This window comes from Scheffersomyces coipomensis, assembly GCF_036884675.1.
Source record: "Scheffersomyces coipomensis strain NRRL Y-17651 chromosome Unknown DFJ63scaffold_8, whole genome shotgun sequence".
In the NCBI taxonomy this organism is placed as follows: domain Eukaryota; kingdom Fungi; phylum Ascomycota; class Pichiomycetes; order Serinales; family Debaryomycetaceae; genus Scheffersomyces; species Scheffersomyces coipomensis.
Window position 1 is genome coordinate 222,515 of NW_027042899.1, and position 21,483 is coordinate 243,997.

Consider the following 21,483-nt stretch of genomic DNA (forward strand, 5'->3'; position numbering starts at 1 on the left):
TGATGATGATGATGATGATAATTATATTTCATATGAACTTGTAAAGTCCCAAAGACTAATTGGAGAAGTTAGGAATATCGTTTGATATTTATATTTGATTAATGATTTATGATGATTTAGATAATGAGGGAAGGAACGCTTAAAAAAAAAAGAAATTCCTGGTGGGGATAAGGAACGGGAAGAGGGAATTGATGATAAAACTCCGGTAATCGATGCCTAAATTTAACCACTAAAATTTGTTATCTCTCCCTAAAAACAGTTAAATTCTCCCTAACTTTCTAGGGAGAGAGGCTCCACACTAAAAAAAATAAAGATATTTGAAAATTCGGCATCGGGAACAGGAAAATTACCGGTAACCGTTTACGCTTCCTAATTAGGAAGAGATAGAGAAAAATCGGAATACGGAACAGAACAGGGATAGATGCCAGGGATCAATGGGAACAATCATTACAAAACAAAACTAAGCACTATACTGATCTATTACATATGTCAGCCTTGCCAGTTGGATTGTTCCATAAGTGATGATAAGGCAGATCATAACGTTGTAATCATTTGTCATATATAACTAATGTAAACTCAGTTAAACTAATCCATCTCTGTCTCTGTCTCTCTGACTCAAAATTTCGCAAAGATTATTATTTTTAAACAGTTAAGGGGGGGAAGTTAATTAAGGTAAGGTTGGGGGATTAACAGTAAGTGTGGATTACTGTGTTGTAGTGGAATGGTGAATTTCGTATTGTACTATAGACAACCTCCTCCTCCTCCTCCTCCTCCTCCTCTTCTTCTTCACCTTCTTACGAACTCTTACAATCATCTCCTTTGTTCTAGTATACGCCTCAAATAGAAAAGTTTCAACGGCTTTCTTTTTTCTTTTCCATTTTTAACTAATTATCAAAATTTCAACTTTCTTTAACCAATATTCATCCCATCGTTCGTTATAGATAAAGTTTGATACTACTGCTTTGATTGACATATACATTCATCCCAATTCAACTCAGCTCACCTCAACTCAACTCAATTCAACTATTCATACACACTTACTCTTATACATCTAATAAACCCTCTCCCTTGAATGAGTAATAGTAAATCAGATATAGATTTCAAAGATATAGACCTTGAACAAACAGAATCCCTCCTATCATCCAATGAGTTCAACCCATCATCACCATCCCACGGAGGACAACATCCAAAACCAGCATCTCCTATATTGAAAAACCCCACCTCTTCTTCATCAACCGTTTCCCCCATCGATACTCAAAATATCACCTATAGTTACACCATCGATTTCGAAAATGAGGTCTTATTCATCGATACTTCCAATTGGAGATATAGTAACTTATTAAAACTTCAAATCTTATCATGCTACGGAGTATTCATCTTATTTGGATTAGCTGATCAAACATTAGGAACGTTAATCCCTCTTTTACAAACATCTTATAATATTGGAGATACATCTATATCCCTTGTTTTCCTTTGTATGATAGCAGGATATTTCATCATGGCTGTATTAAATGAATTCAGTCATAAATTAATCGGGGTGAAAGGAGTCACGATCTTAGGAGCTATCGGAATGACATTAGGTTATTTAATCATCCTGACTAAACCTCCTTATTTAATCTTCTTATTAAGTTATTTAATCGGGGGTATAGGGTTTGGATCATTGGATGCCGCTATAAATAGTTGGATGGGGAATTTAGTGGATTCAAATCAAATCTTGGGGATATTACATGGTTGTTATGGAATAGGATGTATGATATCTCCTCCTTTAATTACATATTTATTGGAACGAGAAAATAATCCCATGGAATGGAATCAATATTATATATTATTATCTATCATTGGATGTATTTGTGTGGTGGCCCTTATATTCACGTTTAAATTTGAAACGGCAAAGAAATTCAAATATATTAATATTCAAAAACATTTACATAAAAGTCATGATAATGATGAGATAGAAGTAGATGGAGTTAAATTAACTGATTTCTCAATTGAAATCGATGAACATGATGAAGATGATGATTCAACTTCATCTCTTGCATCCCCACCTCCATCACCATCTGATGAGCATTCCGCTTCTTTGGTTGCTGCTTTGAAATCGAAATTAGTTTGGTTATTCGCTATTATTTTATTCGTCTACGTGGGTGGAGAAGTGGCATTTGGATCATGGATGATTACGTTTTTATTAAGAATTAAAAAATTAAGTTATAAACAATCATCATATATCGCTACTACATTTTGGACAGGATTAACATTAGGAAGAATTGTATTAGGATTTATAACGGCTCATTATTTCAAAACTGAATTAATGGCAAATTTCATCTATATAATATTTTCCACCGTGGGATATTTTATTTTTTATTTCATTTCATTAATCCCCACTCCCGAATCATCAACCACCATGAATACCAATGTGGCAATCATATTATTATATATCATTGCGTTATTAATTGGAATCTTCGTAGGTCCAATTTTCCCTACCACCATCATATCAGCTTTGAAAGTATTACCTACTAAATATCATACATCAGGAATTGGATTCATTTGTGCATTTGGTGGAGGTGGAGCTGCAGGGATACCATTTCTTATTGGATTAATTGCTGAAGCTAGTGAATTCGGATTACAAAGTTTACCTCTCATAGTGGCAATCTTATTCACAATCTTAACTGCAATATGGTTTGGAATAACATTAAAATTCAATAAAACCTATGGTAAAAATGTCATCTAAGTAATTAATGGTTAATATATACACTCTATATCATCATTCATTTTATCTCTGTTATATTTTCCCTCCTTGTTCAATCCATTCTTCAGGAGTATACCCCTTCTGAGTAAACGCATGAATACCACTAATCTCCTCTCTCAAAGCATTATTCACCAATCGATGTCTCATTAATTTATTCTTCCCTTGAAAGATATTACTAATGATAATCACAGCAAACGCTTGACCACATCCTCCTGACATGTCTTCTACTTGAACTAAATCAGTAGGTATCTTCTGTTGGATGACTTGTTTGAATGATTCGGCCGTTAATGACATCGTAAGTACTATATTCTATTCTATATGCTGGTTGGGAGATCTATAATGGCTGTGGTAGAGTTCTAAATCAGTTTGAAGTTGAAGGTTTTTTTTTTCTGTGGTGAAAGTGAAAGTCGTAAGAGTGAAAATTTATCCTGAATTTATATACAGGATGATTTAATTACAATTACAATTACTGTTACTTGATATTATTATTAATTATATTATTACTATTACTAAAGAGTGGGGAAAGGGAAGGTGGTTATACAAAAGAGGATTGAATGAATGAATAAAGGAATGAATAATTATACAAAAGAATAAGAAAAGAAAGGGAAAGGGAAAGGGAAAGGGAAAGGGAAAGGGAAGAGTACAGAGAGACAAGATAATATAATTAATAGAATAAATTAATGAAAAGGATTGAATGAATGAATGAATGATAATTAATAAAACAATGAAATTTTTTTCTTTGAAAGATCATCCTTTTCGGTTGGGAACAAGCTATATACTGACTGATTGACAGACTGACTGACCACATTATGGATTTATAGATGGAGCTTCACTTTGATTAAATAAAATTTGATTATCCACTGTCGAATCACCTTGGATTTCAACTTTAGTGGATGATGATGGAGCCATACTACTACTATTCTTCGATACTAATCGTTTAACTTCTTGCTTTGAAGGTTCTTTATTATTTTGTTGTTGTTGCTTTAATAAATTAATCTCAAAAAAGTTAACATCTTCCCTTAATGTCTTTTCAATCTTATTCATAATTTCTTTACTACTAATATTATTAGTATCAATTAAATTTGAAAATCCACATTTATCATAAAATTTTAAAATATCTTCAGGAATAATACTTAATTCTTCATGAGTTTCAATTAATTGATTAACAACTTCAATAGCTAAGAAATAAGTATCTCCAGATTGAGGATTATTTAAATCAAGAACTGCAACATTTGGATTACTACCATTAGATCCATTAACTCCTCCATTAGTTTGAACTGATTTAGCATATAAAATATTTGGTGCAATAACAGTAGCTAAATTATGAGTATCCATTTTAGAACCTGTTTCTTCATCAATTTCAGCAAATGATGCAACCCAATTAAAAAAATAAAGTAAAACTTCAACCAAATTTCGATTACTACGAGGTAATAAACAATAAGTTAATTGTAAGATCCGATTTTTTATCACTGGATTAACTTCTCTTTGAGATGAAATCCAAAGTTCATAAAGATTAAAAGTTAATAATGGATTTGGTAAATCTCTTAACCATCGTTTCATTAATGCTGCTAATTGAACTGCAGTTTGAATACTAAAATCAGGTGATCGTAAAGGATTCTTATTAATTTGTTCAATTAATAATTTTAATTTCTTAATATTACCATTTAATCGATAAATACCTTCAACTGACATATCCTTTTGTTTTAAAGCATTAATAATATCATCAACCACAATTGGAATTCTTAATTTAGATGGTCCAACTCCTAAATCAGAATCAATACCATACTTTTTAGTTAAATCTTTTAATTCAACTCCAAATACTCCAACAATATCTTTCTTATTATTCCCATTACCATTTCCACCTCCAAATTTAAATTTATCCCAAAAATTAGATTGTTTTTTAAGTTGAATATAAGATAATAATTCATCTTTATTAAATTTAGTAGCATTTAATTGTAATAAAGCTTCCACTGATATATGTCTCATAATAAAATGTTCATCTTTACTTAATTCACTATAATATTTAATTCGTTTCACTGGTTCTTCTTTATTAACCGGACTATTCAAAATATTATCTAAAGCATGACTTGGATTAATTAATGGACTCGATTTAGTATTAACTTGAGGTTTTTGATATAATGATCGATGATGTTTAAATGCATTAGGTCTTTGATCACGAGCTTGTTCAGCAGCCACAATTCTTGGAATATCATCTAAAGTTAATGATTGTTCATTCTTTAATAAATCAGATGTACGAACTAAATGATTATTATTATTATTATTATTATTTGGACTTGAATCAGTTCTAATTTTCATAGCTTTCTTAATGGAAAGATTTTCTGAACTCGAAATTTCATAAGATTTTTCAGATGTTGTACTTTGTTTACGACCATTCTCAGAAATATATTCATCAGTACTACTAGTATTATTGGAAATTTCATCAGGTCTGGCATATTCAGCTTCAGGAGCATCTAAAATAATTGATTTACGAGCATTTTGTTTTAAGGAATTTGATAATTTTTGACTTTCACGTCTTGATTTAAGACGTTTAATATTGGATAAAGTATTTGAATAATTAAGTTCAGTATCTTCTTGTGATGTAGATTGTTCATCGACAGGTTTAACTGGTTGAGGAGGTTGAAGGAATTGTTGTTGTTGTTGAGGTTCTTGTGAAGTGGCATAATTATTATAGTTTTGTTGTTGCTGTGATGGTTGTGATTGACTAGATCCTGATGATTTATTAAAATCAATTTTCATAACTGCTTTTGATCTTGAAAGGGCAATCTTTAATAAATAAATTAATTGAGATAAATCACTTACAAGTTCAAATTTCCCCTTAACAAGATTATCGGTAAAACTTTGACATTCTTGACAATAAATATTTAAATTCTTAGAATTAATCCCACTACGATTTAATTCCAGTACGGGGATATTCTTTGAACAATTTGAACATTTAAAACAATGTAAATGCCATCTATGTTTCTCAAATTTAATACATGATTTTTCAATACTTTTAGTACATGTAAAACAAGCATCCGAACATTTTGCTGGAATTGATAATTTTGAAATCATTAATGATAAATTTTGCGATTCTAATTCGAATGGATTGGAAATTAATTTTAAAAATGTATCTGTTGCTTCAGTTGAACCCTGTAATTTATTTAATTTAAGGGCATTGTTTAACCCAATTCGAATTAATAATTTAAGATAATGAGCTAACCCAGTTATAACTGATAATAATTCTCCTGATAAACTACCTGATTTTGATAATTTCGATGATTTTCTTAAAATAGCTAAATAACTCATGATTTTTCCTGAAATATTTCTAGCTTCTTTCTTTAAAGGTTGAAAATAATCTTGTTCTAATGCATTTATTGATGATTCCAGATCATCAAATTGTTGAGCTGATGGTAATTGAGATTGGATTTGAGGTTGAGGTTGAGGTTGAGGAGGTAAATTAGATGATTCACAAAACTTTAGAATATAATCAACCGCATTAAATAATATTTCAACATTAACAATCAATTTCCCCGTAGTAATTAAACCATTTACTTGATCTGATAAATTAGCTTTTAATAACATATCACTAATACAACTGGCAGTTGTTTCTTCATAATTACATAACGTTAACCAAGATTTCATTACCACATTTTCAATTTGTTGTTCAATAGATAAAAATTGATTTGAATCAAAATTAAATTCTTCATTATAAATATTGGGAATATCTTCTTGTTTAATATTATATAATGTTTGTAAACCTACTGATTCAGCTGTAATACAAACATTATAAAATTTATAAATCATATAACATTCAGGATGCCATTGTTGTTTTTTACCACCTCGATATAATTCAACATATTGTTTTACTACTGATGAATTACAAGCGGGACAATGAGCAGCAAATAATTTTGAATAATGGAAATGACAATAAACATTATCTTCATGTTCAATATAAGTTTCAACCGCATCAAATACTCGATTATCCGTAGCACATCTAAAATGTTCAACATGATATTTATGACCTAAAGCCGTAATATATCTACCTCTAATACCTTGATTACAATCAAAACAAATTAAATCCAAATTTTTAAAATAATCATAATCACATAATGGAACTTGAATTTTTAATCCTGTTTTAGGATCAATTTTATCAAATGTAAAGAATTTTGATGAACATTCATTACCACATTCATCACATACAAAACATTCTAAATGGAAAGCCTTTTGCATGGCACGAACGAATTGAGCCGTTATTTCCAATCCACATTTATTACAAAATTTCTTTGCTTTTGATTTATGATGTGATTGAGATTGAATTTGAGATTGTGGGGGTAAATCATCATTTTTAGTATCTTTTGAAGAATTAGTAGTATTGGATGATATATTTGAAGGCAGGAAATTGAAGGTATCATTTGAATCGTGCCTTATAGATGAAGATGATGTGGAATAGGAAGGTTGAGGTCTTGAAGGCATAGGAGGGATTAATTGAGTCCAATTTTTATTAGGTGGTTGTCCTTGTACTTGTTGTATTTGTTGTACTTGAGGTTGTATTTGTGATTGTATTTGAGGTGATTGATTTGGATTTGAAGGTTGACGAGTATGATAAGGTATACGTTGTTGTTGTTGTTGTTGATAATTGTTATTATTATTATTATCATTGGGAATAAATCTTTGATCTGGGGGAGGCGGCGGTAATCTTTGATTAGGTATTTGATTATAAGAGACCTGATGTTGAGGAGGTTGATGATTATTGAATTGATTTTGAGTATAAGGTTTCCAATTGGGAGGAGATGAATTATTGGAATCTAGTTGGGATGATTGTGATGGGGGTTGTGGTGGAGGAGGAGGTTGGGGATGTGCATGAGGATCAGACCGTAATGGTGGTTCTGTACGTGGTCTCATATGGGTATGTGGAGGGTATGATTTGATTAGCGAATTAGATATCTTACTTGATTAGACGTGATGTGATTGATCTGATTGATTGATTGATTGATTGATTAGAGTGATATTGGAACGAATGGATGGTATAAACTGATGAAGATTGAATTGGGCTGTAAAAAAAATGTAAACTACAATTGACAACGAAATCAAAACAAAAAAAGATCAACTTTTGAGGGGGAGGAGAGGGTATAATGAAAAGAGTGACTTATAAGTTGGAATTAGGATTGATTGATTGATCGTCTGAAGGTTGATTGATTGATGGATGATGGATGATGAATGATTCGATCAGATTGATTGATTCGATTGATGGATTCGATCAATTTGACTTGGAGGTAAATAGGTTTTATGACTTTTTCTTCTTTTCAAAAAAAAAAAAAAAAAAGAGTTTGAATTGAGTTAAAAATAAACAAAAAAAAAATTTGTCTGTCTGTCTGTCTGACAAAATCAAAACAAATTAAAAAAAAAGGACAAAATGGACAAAAATAGAAAAATGGACAAAAAGGACAAAAAGGACATTTCTGTTTTAAGTAAAGTTACACCAGTTTTAGGAATAAATGGTACCTAATCCAATACTGCAAGAAAGGGAGAGGGTTGAGTTACAATAGGCTGATTTTGTTAATCTTTTTCACGTTCATTTTATTTATTTATTTATACATTCATTCATCATTGTCAATGACAATGATGATCCAATAACACAAGAATTAATCATGATAATTCGGTTACCGTTTAATGCAAATACTGTTTACAAGAAATAATCAGAATCAGTGATATAAATTGTCTGTCTGTCTGTTTGGTCTTGGTGTCTGGCGTTTATGCTTAATTTTTGGTTTAGGGTTAAAAAAGTCTGCTTTAAATGAAAATTTTTGACGTGTTTATTTTTTATGCTCAATTTGGAAATAAATAAATTTGTTTTCAGACACAGAAAATTTTAAATTAAATACATAAAATAAGAATAATCAGACATAATTGATTACTTCTTGGTAGAATCGTCTCAATAGTAACGGTTAATCAAGAAGTAACAGTAGATCCATCAGTATCATTGCCACCAAGAAACCATATATGGAACTACTTCTACTTCTACTTGTTTATTATTATTGATCTTGTGGTGATTCTAAATTTAGTAAGAAGTACAAATTTTATTTTTTATATTTTGATCCCGCTTAGTTTTTTAGTCTTTCTGTCTGTCTGTCTGTCTGACTATAGTCTCAAGAGAGTAATGTGTAAAATCATTTAATCTGTAATTTATGCTATTTACATGTTATGATCCTATTCATTTTACAAGTTACCCCAATGTTTACTTCTGAATATAAATGAATGGAAGAATCGTTTAATATAATTTCTTTCTTTCTTTCTTTCTTTCTTTACAGCTGCTTGTCTGAACTTTTTGTTTACTGGTATCTGTACTTATCATAAGTTATTCTTAAAATTTCGTCAAATTTAATACTAACTACATGGAAATCTATTTAGACAATCTAACCTTATTAACCCTTCCATTTAGTTCATTTAACAATTATACTTCATTTATAGGAACCAAAGTTTATACTAACTTAGGAAAATAATTTTATATCACGGTCTCGTATATATTGAATGGTCAGAAGAGTAGGTATTATCCGAATTAATTCTAATTGAGACGATTCCTGTAAAATAAAAAATAACTGGAGCAAATGTTGTGATAATCGACGTCGTCGATTTGGCTGAAACCATCTACTTCCAACCGTAGTAAGGCTTTATATTTACTTTTATAATAAATGAATATTATATATATATAATTACTATAATAAATCATTGTAGTACTCTTTCAACTATCAAATCACAAACAACGAAATATAATTGATCCAACTATCTATCTATCTATCTATCTATCTATCTATCACACATCCCTTGATCTCCTCCTCTTCTTTCCAATGTGGGTGAATCTGATTTAATTTATTTAATATCAATTTCTTTCTTTCTTTCTTTTCATTAGCATTGAGCTGTAGTAAGTTTGTTACTTTTAACTACATTTAAATCTATTTAGTCACCCTTATAATAACTAACCTTGATTTTAGTCATAAATAACATAAAGTTTACAATTTGAACCACGATCTATCATTTCGGATTGTGAGGCTAGTAGAGTAAGCAATGAATGTGATTATTTTTATAACTTTGGATTCACCTTTATTGTCCATTCTGACTGTTGTCTATATATTTATAATAAATGAATGTTATACTATTTAAATCCAGTTTGTAGTTGTTCTATAATGTAGGTGATGTATCATAATTGGGAGCAGAAACTGTAAAATTGAAATAATCTGCAATTTAGACTATTTACATGTTATCAACAATAATTTACACATTAGTCTGAAGTATCACCCTTTGCTCTATCTCTGTATAGATGTGTAAATGTGATTTTTAATCTTAAATTTATTTAATACCACTTCTTTCTTTCTCTCGTTATTTCATTCGTCGTTCTAATGTAATATTTTTAAATTGTTTTGCGTTTATTTATTTAAGTTTTGAAGGATTTATAAGTATTTTAATTTTAGAGGATTTACAAGTATTTCAATTTTAAATTGGATAACTACATTTAAATCTATTTAGGCATATTTCACTAATCTAACTTCAATTTTAGGTTTAACTGTTAGTCGTCGTATTTAGGAATAACTAATTATACTAACTCTAGCAATCTAACCAACTATGGGTGATCATTTCTACTGCCTTTGTTAAACATAGCAAGGTTTGTCATATATAAAAGTCAGGCTTTGAAAGTTTGAATTAATTTACCTTAATTGATATCCTTGGAGGAAGAAACGTTTTGCAAATAATGTGGTAGTGTTGAAAGTTTATAATCAATGAATATTTTTATATATTTTAAATCCAATTAACAGTTATTGTAGTTATTCTATAATGTTATTACATAGATAGTAGATATAAAGATCAAAACTGCAAAATCAATATAACCTGTAGTTTATATAATTTACATGTTACTAGTTTTTACAAGTTACATTAATTCAGGAGGAGTATGCCCTCTGATTTAAATCGATTGAAATGAATTAATATCAATTAATACTTTCTTTCTTTCTTTCATTCATTGATTCATTCCCACATAATATAAGTCTTTTAAGAAAGTTGACAGAATACATGAACGAGTTCACTCAGATGTTTTTTTGTTACTAACCACGTTTAAATCTCTTTAGAGAACTTAGTCATTATAAGAAATCTAGTTACTAACATCTAATTACTAACATCTAATATTCTCGTTTGAGATAAATATAACCTTTGATCATAATTTATAGGGAAATTTATGATACTAACTTAGTTATGGAGGTAAACATGATCTTTAGATAATAAGTCGATTCAGTTTATATTTGGTATTGGATAATTCTACATTGTTCAAGGTATGTCTATTTTATCAATTTTTTTTAGTAAATGAATATTTTTATATGATTTAACTAAAGTTGAAATATGATTATCAAATGTAGTTATTCCTCTACTGTTACAATATCATTATGATACAACTCTCTATCTATTAAAACCATTGATAACATTTATTATTATTATTACGTGATCTATCTAATATACATTTATACATGTCACTAATCCAACTTAAGCCAAATCAAAATCATCAATTTTATTCTTATATTTAAGTAAATTAGCTTTAATCTTTGAAGAATCAACCCAAGTTAAATAATCTTCTAAATTTCTCGTTATTAAATAAGCAGGATCAGTAATAACATTAGGTCCCACTCTAACATGACCTTGTTCTATGAATGTTATAGCATCAGTGACAGTTTCAGCCATCTTTAAACGACACATTACTATCCCTATTCTTCTACGACAAATTGCACTGACAGTAACTTTATTTTCTAAATCTGATATCTTTGATTTGGTAGCTAATATTCCAAGATTGAATAATTTTTCTAATAATAATTGTTCATGTTTGATTCTGAAGGGATCAGTTGGAGATAATAACGATAATTTATGAGCTAATTTCCTTATTGATCCACAAATCTTATTATATTTATGATAATCATCTCTATTTTGAATATGATACATTCTCATCACTTGAGTATCACGATGACCTTGATCTTGTTTCCAATCGAGGAAATCGACTTTCTTAAGAAGTTTCTTCTCATGATGTTTTAATGCTCGTACCATCTTCCTTGACTTATTTGTTTCAGTTGGTTGTTTATAGTTATATGGTTGATATATGCTACTTCCTATTTAAAGCTCATCAGAATAATTTTTTTTTGATGGTTAACTATGCTGTTTTTTATATACAGGCCCAGTTTTGAAATTTTTCATTTCCAACGACCAAAAATCGAAAAATCCAAAAAAAATGTTATGAGAATAAATATGATTTATATAGAAACTATAACTACAACCAGAGATACTTCATAAGTCAAGATGATATCTTCTAGGGTTAAACCTATAATATCATCAGCATCGATAACTACTACGAGTCGTCACTTCTCCCATTCTCATATCATACAATCCAATATTGGAAAATTACCCATTAAATTATCTCACGATGTTAATTTATCGATTGAAGATATCCCATTAGAATTCTGTAAATCATTCACCAAGGGGAAACAAAGTTATACTCTTGATCGTCAAATCATCTTAAAGGGTCCAAAGGGTGTGTTGTCTACTCCTATACCTAAATTCATCAACATCAATAAATCAGAACATGATATCGATGCCTCTACAAAAGAATCAATTGTAAATGTTTCGGTTAATGATACTTCTGATAGAATCCAACGATCAATGTGGGGGACAGTAAGAGCATTATTACAAAATAATTCAATCGGTATTACTGAAGGTCATTTATCCATTGTTAAATTCGTAGGGACAGGATATAGAGCTATAATTGAAGATAATCCATATACTCCAGGTGAAAAATTAGTGGCTTTAAAGATTGGATTACCATTCACTCCTAAATTAAGAGTTCCTCAAGGTATCACTGTTTCAAGTCCAAGTCCAAATAGATTAGTAGTGGAAGGAATTGATAAACAACAAGTTAAATTATTTGCTGCTGTCATTAGAGAACATAAAAAACCAGAACCTTATAAAGGTAAAGGTATATTCATTGATCATGAAACCATCAAATTAAAAGAAAGAAAGATCAAGTAATCGTATGGTTTTCTTTATCATGTTTCTATTTATATAAATACGCCCTTCCTTCTTGTATATATACGCATAATACATTATTTCATCTTAGACTTGTTGAGTTAGTAGTGATAATTTATATAGTGGTATAAGAACCTGTAAAATATAACCTGTAAATTTATTTCCCTTAACAAAAAAATTTTTTCAGTTTTGACCCTCCTCACCAAAATAAAAGTTAACCACTGGTCAAAATCAAAGGAATCACAACTAACGATTCAACCAACAGTTATTCATATCACACACATATCACAATGAGTAACGTGTTGATGAACATAAGTCGCAAGACGAACTTATGCTCCAATCTTGTATTCCACCGTGGAGTGGCCCAAATAACTTCAGTCCATGCCATACCATCCGTTCGTACATCAGTACCAACCATTCAACATTCTCTTGAACAATCTAATTTAAGAAAAGCATTATTACAAAGACCAGGATTACTCGGGATCAAACGAGGTATGATTACTTGGTTCACTAAAACTGGTGAACAATACGCTGCTACGGTTATTGAAATTGATAATTGTGAAGTTATCCAACATAAAACTAAAGAAACTGATGGATATTATTCTGTAATGGTGGGTCAAATTGATAAATTAAAAAATATCAAGCCTCGTGATTTAACTAAATTCAGAGAAGCAGGTGTTTCACCAAAAGCTCATGTTTCCGAATTTAGAATTCGTGATGAATCAGGTTTAATTCCTCTTGGAGTTGAATTAAAAGCTGATTATTTCGCCGTGGGTCAAAAAGTCGATGTTAAAGCTGTCACTAAGGGGAAAGGGTTCGCTGGGGTGATGAAAAGACATGGATTCAAAGGGTTAAATGCTTCCCATGGGGTTTCTGTGGCTCATAGATCTGCTGGTGGTATGGGGGGTAATCAAAATCCCGGTAGAGTTTTACCATTAAAAAAAATGGCCGGTAGAATGGGTGGAAAGAATTGTACGGTGTTCAATAATGAAGTTTTACATGTTGATGGTGAAGCTGGGATCATTATTGTTAAAGGTCAAATCCCAGGTCCAAATAAGGCATATGTTAAATTACTTGATGCCAAAAAGATTTATGCTAAATCAATTAATGATATAAATAATGGAGTTCAAATATATTAGTGCTTTTGTTCAGTCATTCTTTCATTCATTCTTTCATTCCTTGCATTCATTTCATTCATGTATATATAAAGTGTAAATAGATCTATTTAATACATAACCATTTCGATAATCATCATTTCTCTTAATTCTTTCAAACAACAAAACTGACCTCAGTCTTGTAGCTTGAAAAAAAAGATAAGAAATGAGTAAACATGAATCAAATTTCAATCACTAAGATCGAAATCAAGTCCATATTCAATACTTATCTGATTCAATTCCAATTCCACGTCAAGTCAAAGACTGTAACAAAAACCAAACTGAAATCAAATCAGAAAGAAGGGGTTCCAAAAACTATCAAATACACCATTAGCAAAGACAATTCCCGGATGGTTCTGGTAAAAGGCAAGAACCATGTACGATTTTGAAATTGATCTTCTGGTGATTAAAGAAGAAAGAAGAAGAAGAAAGAACAGTGTTGATAATTTGTCAGTGATATGAATTTTTTTTACTGTTGTTGTTCGTCTCTGCTCTCACTGTAAGAAATGAGCCGGGTAACTTCTAATTTTTCTAGACTTCCTAATTAGGCAATGCTAATACAGATAATTTATAACAAATTCTTTATATTAAAAAAAACTTAAAAAAGCTATAAAGATCTACTTACTCAATCAATATAAATATATATATATATATAATAAACATGTATATTTGGGTTCTTATTTTTATTTTTTATTTTTATTCTCTTTTTTATGGATTTTTGACTTTTTTTTTGACTCTTTTTATATGGATTTTTAAAATTATAATCAGTGATTCAGGATGACATTAATGAACTACGGATGGATTATTAGTAACAGACATAATGGTGATGTACAAGGATAAAATAAAAACTTATGAATTAAATAAAAATCAATCTAACGAAAAGATTTATATCTCTTCATTCTATGCTATACAGGAAAATACAATTTAACAAACAAATAACACTGTCTAAGAATGATCTTCATCATCTTCAAGTTCAGAAGGTTTAAGTAATCCTCCCACTTGCATATCCAATTCCCGTTTAATTCTATGTTGTTCTTGTCTTTCCAATTCTTTATCTTCCGCAAATAAATAATCAGTTGGATCACCTCCAAATTCTTTTAATTGAACTAAGAAATCTCTTAATGTAGCTCTGAATTTAGTTTGATCATGATATACTGTTGTCAACACATTCAAGAAATTAATTAATTGTTCCTTTTGTAAATTATCAAACGCCGATGATAATAATTGGGCCAAATACAGTTTTAAATATTCTGAATTTGACGTACCTTCTGGTGCTTGTTCAGCAGTATATAAAGGATATTTAATCACATTATCTTGGACTAAATGAATCAATTTAGCTAATAATTGAGCTTGATAAATAAATCCTGCTTTATGATCAGGTTGAGTGAAAACATAAAATGTATCAGATAAAATTTGAAAATAAAAATTTTCAAAAAATGCTTTGGTAAATGGTGTATCACCTAATTTTTCAACATTGGTTAATAAATCTAATGTTAATGATAATCCATTATCTTCTACATCACGATTATTATGTTTGAAAGCCCATATAGCAGCATTGATTAAGGATTGGAATGCATCTCCACTTAATTGTAATAAAGCTTGGAATGATTTAGCATTAATTTCTTTTAATAATTTATAAAATTCAACTCTATGTTCAGGATATTCAATAAAATCAGCTTTAATCATATCTAAAGTACATTCAAATACACTTTGAAGAATTAATACCACTCCATCAGGAATTAAATGTCCAACTTTAGCAACTAATGCAGTCATACAATTTAATACTTCGGCATCTCTAGCATCAGGAACATTACTATTATAATCATCTAATACAGCAGCAAATAATGGTTGAGATAAATCACGAACAATTTCTTCTAAATTATCAGCTTGATTAATATAAGTTTCAATCATTTTTAAAATTTCCTTTTTAATTGTTCTTAATCCTCTTACTTTTGGAGTCTTGGTTGAAATTAATCCTTCTTTAGCCACAGAATCAGATATCATTGATGAAACAGCTTTATATAACGATAACATATCAACATACATCAATCCTAATTGAGGATAAAACCCAGGACCTAAAGCTTTACAAACAGCCACATTGGTTTTAATAATATTAGCAATGATTTTAACCGTTTCAATATTGGTTAATAATTGAGGATCTTGACCTGCTTGTTGAACTATAGCATTCCAAGCCATATTTGGTAAAGCCATTAATTCATTTAATAATTTATCTCTATTTTCCTTTTGAGATTGAGCACTGACAATAATTCCACATGCTTCATAAAACGTATGAACTTGTTGAGGTTGTAAATCTTCAGTTATAGATTGAATATTTCTAATGATTTCATTTATAAATGGTTCTCTTTCTTGAGGTTGAATAGCAACAAAATGCTTTTTACATTTAGTTGTAATTTTAATAAATGTATCACAAGCCATATCTTGAACCCCTTCATGAGTTTCATGCATAAATTCAAATAATTTATTAACCACTGTTTTTAAGAATTTCCAATGAGCTTTTAAAAATCGAGGATACTGACCAACAATATACATGATATTTGAAGCCACCACGGCTTTATTATCTTTACCTCTTTTCATTTCGGTTAATGATAATAAATCCTTGATGACAGAAACCACAAATTTCTTTTCCATATCTTCATTCATGGCTCCTGAAATTGATCCAATGGCCCAACATAAAGTATTTATATTTTGCCATGACCATTCACTTTCATCAATTTGACGAGCTAATTTTTCACTCATGATTTGTTCAGTATCAACCACATTAAGATGAGTTAAATAAACCAACACTTCTCTCATGGATTTATATAATTGAATGGTATCACTTTCTTTAACAAATTCACGAACAATTTCTCCTTCATCATTTTCAACAATTAAAACTTCTTCAGGTCTAACCATATTTTCAATAATAACCAATCTTAATTTTGATAATACTTTTTCATATTTATGTTGTCTCAAGGGGAATTTAGCTAATATAGCCGGATTTGGAGCTCCACCTGAAGTTGTACCTCTAAATTGATTGGTATAAGTTAATTGTAATAAAGGACTTAATTCATTTTTAGGAATATTTTGAATTTCTAAAAATAATGCATGAATAAAACTACTCCAAAAATCCAAACAAGTTTTAAATAATTCTCGTTCATCAATTCGGGATAATTCTAATAAATAAAATAATGAATTTAATAATAATTCATTTAAGGATTCATTTGATTCTAATGGTGATAAATGATTACTAAGAAAAGTACATAAATACATGGCAAAATCTTGTAAGAAAGATTGATCATTTGTACTTGCCACTTTATAAGAATCTTTTAAATTAGTTGAAGTTGGAATAATATTATAAATTTCATTCATAGAATCTTTAAAGAATATAACGAATTTTTCTTCATTTTCAGGAGAATGTAAATTAGCAATTTCAGTAAGACATTTTAACGCAATAGTTCTTGTATCGATGGGAGTTAAGAACTTTGTTGATAACAAAGTTAATAAATCAGTTTGAAAAATATAATTTAATGGAATCCAAGGAATATATTTTAATAATGCATTCAAAGTTGAAATAATTAAAGATGGTTTAGTAGTTTTATCTAAAACTTCATAACATAATTTAAAAATTTCTTCAAATTCAGCTTTCATAGATAATTTTAATGATTGAGCTTTTGCTTGAGTTAATTGATCTTGACTATAATCAAACACTTCTTCACTTAATAATTTTAAAATAATCATATTATTTTCACAAACATTAAATGAAGATCTTGAACTTAATACGATTTCAGGAATGAATTGAGGCCAATTATGAGGCCATTCTTGTTTTAAAATTGAAACCAAAGTTAAATCAATCTTATTAATTAATGCTCTTTGATTTTCAAAAATTTTTTCATTATCACATAATCCAATAATCATATTAACAATGAAATTTCTAATACCAATTCTTTCATTTTCAGGAATAGTTTTCCAACGATATTGAATTAATTTATTCAAACATGATAATGCAATATATTTTGATTGAGAATTATTTGAATTAGATAAAATTTGATCAGCTCGTTTCCAAGATTCATTATTTTCTTGAAATCGATTCAAGATTAATTGAGCCTTCTTTTGATCTTCTCCCGTCCCACTATAGAAGGCGTCAACCACTTTATCAAATAGATCTAGGTCGAGATCCTTTGAGAAATCAAGAATAGATTCCATTGTAGTTGTTGCTTAATGTTGTTTGATTTCACTAGTTTCAAACAAGTTCTGTTCTATAAACACACACTTCAAATCAATAGTTCTGTTTCTCTATCAACTAAACACACTTGTGATTACTGTTTGATGATGATGATACTTGGTTTCTTTTAACTCAACACTGATAATAATCTAAAACCTTCCCCCACTTGTGAATACTATTCAGATCGATAAACAGATTAAATAGATGAATGATTCCAAGATGACAATGATGGTGATAAATTATTACTCTTTCAAATAACAGTTGATACTCTTAATACGGATTGATGACGTTGTCGTTGGTTCGAGTGGTGGTGGTTGATGGTTGCAGTCAGTTGATGGTTGTTGTTGTAAATGGATTTTGAAAACACGGATAGACACAACAAAGACAGAAACAGAAACAGCACCAAAAAAAAAAAAAAATTTGCAAGGGACACGACATTCAACGACAACCAAACAGAACATAATTTTACGACATTTTAGGGGTAAAGTTATAACTAACAATCACTAACTAAGTATATAACTATGGAATATCAACGCATTGTTGATGGGATGGAGTATGATATTGTATGGTTATGATAGTATGAGGATGTTTATGATGAAGTAGAGGATCAAAATATGAGTTCATTGATGTAATTGTGGTGATTGGTCGCATTGTAGTTGGTGTTTGATGCTTGTTTATAAATTGTAAGAAGAACTAGTAGATCACCATGAATCAGGAGACAGAACGATTGTAATTGAATCAAGGTTGAGGCATGATCTATCTGGTGATGTGGATATCTTGTAAGATCATTTCTATGTAAATTAGACCATTCCCGTAATTCAAATCGTTCGATTGGTTCATAAATATAAATGTTATAAAATGTGCTGCAAAACTTTATACTTACCACTTCATTACTATCATCATCACATCATAATGATTCAAATTGAATCAATTAAAAGAGTAAATAATCTCATAATCAAAGTGATCATTATTAAATCTATTGATGATGGTTTAAGTCAAGAAATCAAAGATGTATTACATGATCATGATGATCAATTCGTGTTTGTGGTGATTGATATCAAAATGAATGATGATTCATTAATTCAATTATTTGATTATTTACAATATAAGTAAGTATTATATTATTCATAATGTGATCTAAACGCGTTACTAACTTTGATTAGTCTCTTTGAAAGTAATGTTAAGGTTCTATTATCACCTATGATCAACTCTTCACAATTGATGAAAACGATTCAATTTATTAAATCAATCACTATCAATCCAACAACAACAACCCAATCCATCAATAACGATCAATTAATTTATCTCATCTTAAATATCCCAACCTTAATTGATTATTATAATGATAATATAGATACTTATCCTACAATTGAAGATTTCTTTGATACTTTTATTGCCAAATTTACAAATATCAAACATCTTTTAAATTCAAAAGAGTTTACAATAAACTAAATAAACAAAAACATAAATAAACTATAAATCTACTTATTGAGTGGCAAATGAAACTCCCTTTTCAATATTCTTAGCTAATTGTTCTTTAGCAACTTCTAATAATTTCTTTTCATCATCAGAGATTTTAGTTAAAATTTCATATTTAACTTCTTCAATACCATTTTTACCCAATTTAACAGGTAAAGAGAAATAATCTAATCCACCCACTAATTTCTTAGCTTCTTCAGCTCCTTTGATTTCAGGAACTAAATTTAAAAAGGTACATTCGACAACTTCTTCAGATGAAGTTAATGATTTTAAAATAGATTCAGCTAATCTATAACCAGCATAAGCCATGGATAAAGTTGCAGAACCAGCCCCATTTTTAGCTTGAACAACTTCATCACCACCAAATTGAACACGATTAATTAAAGTTTTCTTTTGTTCTTCGGATAATTTTTCATATAATTTACCGGTTGATCCAACGGAATATAATGGAACAATGGTTTCACCAGAATGTCCTCCAATAACATTAACATTGAAATCAGTTGGTTTGGAATCAGTTGGATATAATTGAGCAATAAAAGTATTGGCTCTAACAATATCTAAAGTGGTGACACCGAATAATTTAGATGGATTATAAACACCATGTTTCTTTAAAGTTTCAGCCACAATTGGAACGGTGGAATTAACAGGATTAGAAATAACCAAGACAAAAGCATCTGGAGATGATTGAGCAATACCTTCAGCTAAAGATTTAATAATAGAAGCATTAATATTGAATAAATCATCTCTTGTCATACCTGGTTTTCTTGGAACCCCAGCTGGAATAATAACTAAATTAGCACCTTTTAAAGCAGTTAAAAGAGCAGTCTTATCTTCTTTTGAACTTGGTAAATGAGTTTCAGTAGTGGCATCTGAATTTATATGAGATAAATCAGCTCCAACCCCTGGAACATTGACAACATCAAATAAAGATAATTCTTTAATGTTGGCATTTAATTTTAATAATAATGATAATGGTTGACCAATACCACCAGCAGCACCTAAAACAGCAACCTTAACCATGATTGAATATATGTAATTAATGAGTTATTTATGTATATAATTGATTTCAAGTCAATTGATTCAATTAATTGGAATAAGATAAATCAAAGAAATTGGAAAAAGAGGAAAAGTTTTAAAAATTGAAAAATAAACTGGGGGAATATTTAATTGGTTATATATACGTTAAAATTAAGATTTGATAAATGGTGTTACCCCCCTCCTCCTCCTTCCTCATAAATTTATTTGTCCAACTAAAGGAGAGAGTGTGTGTACCCCATACTTTAAAAATTATTTACTGCTTAACTATGTGTCACGTGCACTTCGGTTCAAAAGTCCGGTCCAGTGGAATCAGTGTTAATTCAATTTAGTTTGTCCTAGTCGTGCCGGGGGATCAATTCTACTTTTACACGTTGAATTCCCATACTATTCCGGGAGTGGGGTAACCCTAACCTAATAGTAGTTACTAATAGTTAATATAGTCATACTATGAACTAAAGACAAACAGTTTAATATTGAAAGAGTTAGTTAAGGAATCAACGGGAAGGAAAGCAATGGAATCAATGGAAGGGATATAACATAACTAAACATAATGATGGTTAACTCCCTCTCATCATATGTATGTAGAGATAGTACAAGTTAAGTTTCCATAAGAACCTAAGCACCGAGGTGGATTTAAGAGTATGGTGACTGACCCCAAAAAAATGATTCAAATAGAATTAGAAATAATATGAGGAAATATAAATATAATACTTGATCCAATATAAATAGAGTATAGTAGGATGATAGTTAGGATAATTCAGGAAGGAAATGAAGTCATGGAAATGGAAATTCAAGTC

The 21,483-nt window shown here is 29.7% G+C and overlaps 8 protein-coding genes across 8 annotated transcripts; 3 read left to right on the forward strand and 5 right to left on the reverse strand. All coding sequences in view use genetic code 12, as the record gives it.

The window, feature by feature from the left end:
* Positions 1 to 1,072: 1,072 nt before the first annotated feature.
* Positions 1,073 to 2,725, forward strand: DFJ63DRAFT_315558 (uncharacterized protein; the record flags this gene model as incomplete). Its single annotated transcript, XM_064906568.1, has 1 exon — positions 1,073 to 2,725. The coding sequence occupies one exon, from the start codon at positions 1,073 to 1,075 to the stop codon at positions 2,723 to 2,725; it is 1,653 nt and encodes a 550-aa protein (XP_064759644.1).
* Positions 2,726 to 2,750: 25 nt separating this feature from the next.
* On the reverse strand, positions 2,751 to 3,214 carry DFJ63DRAFT_247910 (uncharacterized protein). The gene has a single exon (XM_064904363.1). It carries the CDS (start codon positions 3,035 to 3,037, stop codon positions 2,777 to 2,779), a length of 261 nt encoding a protein of 86 aa, XP_064759645.1. The 5' UTR covers positions 3,038 to 3,214; the 3' UTR covers positions 2,751 to 2,776.
* A 128-nt stretch (positions 3,215 to 3,342) lies between these two features.
* LRG1 (Lrg1p) lies at positions 3,343 to 8,022 on the reverse strand. The gene has a single exon (XM_064907283.1). The coding sequence runs from the start codon at positions 7,643 to 7,645 to the stop codon at positions 3,551 to 3,553; it is 4,095 nt and encodes a 1,364-aa protein (XP_064759646.1). The 5' UTR covers positions 7,646 to 8,022; the 3' UTR covers positions 3,343 to 3,550.
* Positions 8,023 to 11,269: 3,247 nt separating this feature from the next.
* DFJ63DRAFT_323785 (snoRNA-binding rRNA-processing protein) lies at positions 11,270 to 11,821 on the reverse strand (the record flags this gene model as incomplete). Its single annotated transcript, XM_064907551.1, has 1 exon — positions 11,270 to 11,821. One exon carries the CDS (start codon positions 11,819 to 11,821, stop codon positions 11,270 to 11,272), a length of 552 nt encoding a protein of 183 aa, XP_064759647.1.
* Positions 11,822 to 11,945: 124 nt separating this feature from the next.
* Positions 11,946 to 12,939, forward strand: MRPL6 (mitochondrial 54S ribosomal protein uL6m). The gene has a single exon (XM_064904372.1). The coding sequence runs from the start codon at positions 12,071 to 12,073 to the stop codon at positions 12,794 to 12,796; it is 726 nt and encodes a 241-aa protein (XP_064759648.1). The 5' UTR covers positions 11,946 to 12,070; the 3' UTR covers positions 12,797 to 12,939.
* A 159-nt stretch (positions 12,940 to 13,098) lies between these two features.
* Positions 13,099 to 13,932, forward strand: DFJ63DRAFT_290483 (mitochondrial 54S ribosomal protein uL3m; the record flags this gene model as incomplete). The annotated part of the gene is made up of 1 exon (XM_064905317.1): positions 13,099 to 13,932. The coding sequence occupies one exon, from the start codon at positions 13,099 to 13,101 to the stop codon at positions 13,930 to 13,932; it is 834 nt and encodes a 277-aa protein (XP_064759649.1).
* Positions 13,933 to 14,582: 650 nt separating this feature from the next.
* On the reverse strand, positions 14,583 to 18,589 carry CRM1 (exportin). The gene has a single exon (XM_064904376.1). It carries the CDS (start codon positions 18,148 to 18,150, stop codon positions 14,893 to 14,895), a length of 3,258 nt encoding a protein of 1,085 aa, XP_064759650.1. The 5' UTR covers positions 18,151 to 18,589; the 3' UTR covers positions 14,583 to 14,892.
* A 951-nt stretch (positions 18,590 to 19,540) lies between these two features.
* MDH1 (malate dehydrogenase) lies at positions 19,541 to 21,150 on the reverse strand. The gene has a single exon (XM_064904371.1). It carries the CDS (start codon positions 20,666 to 20,668, stop codon positions 19,655 to 19,657), a length of 1,014 nt encoding a protein of 337 aa, XP_064759651.1. The 5' UTR covers positions 20,669 to 21,150; the 3' UTR covers positions 19,541 to 19,654.
* Positions 21,151 to 21,483: the final 333 nt, after the last annotated feature.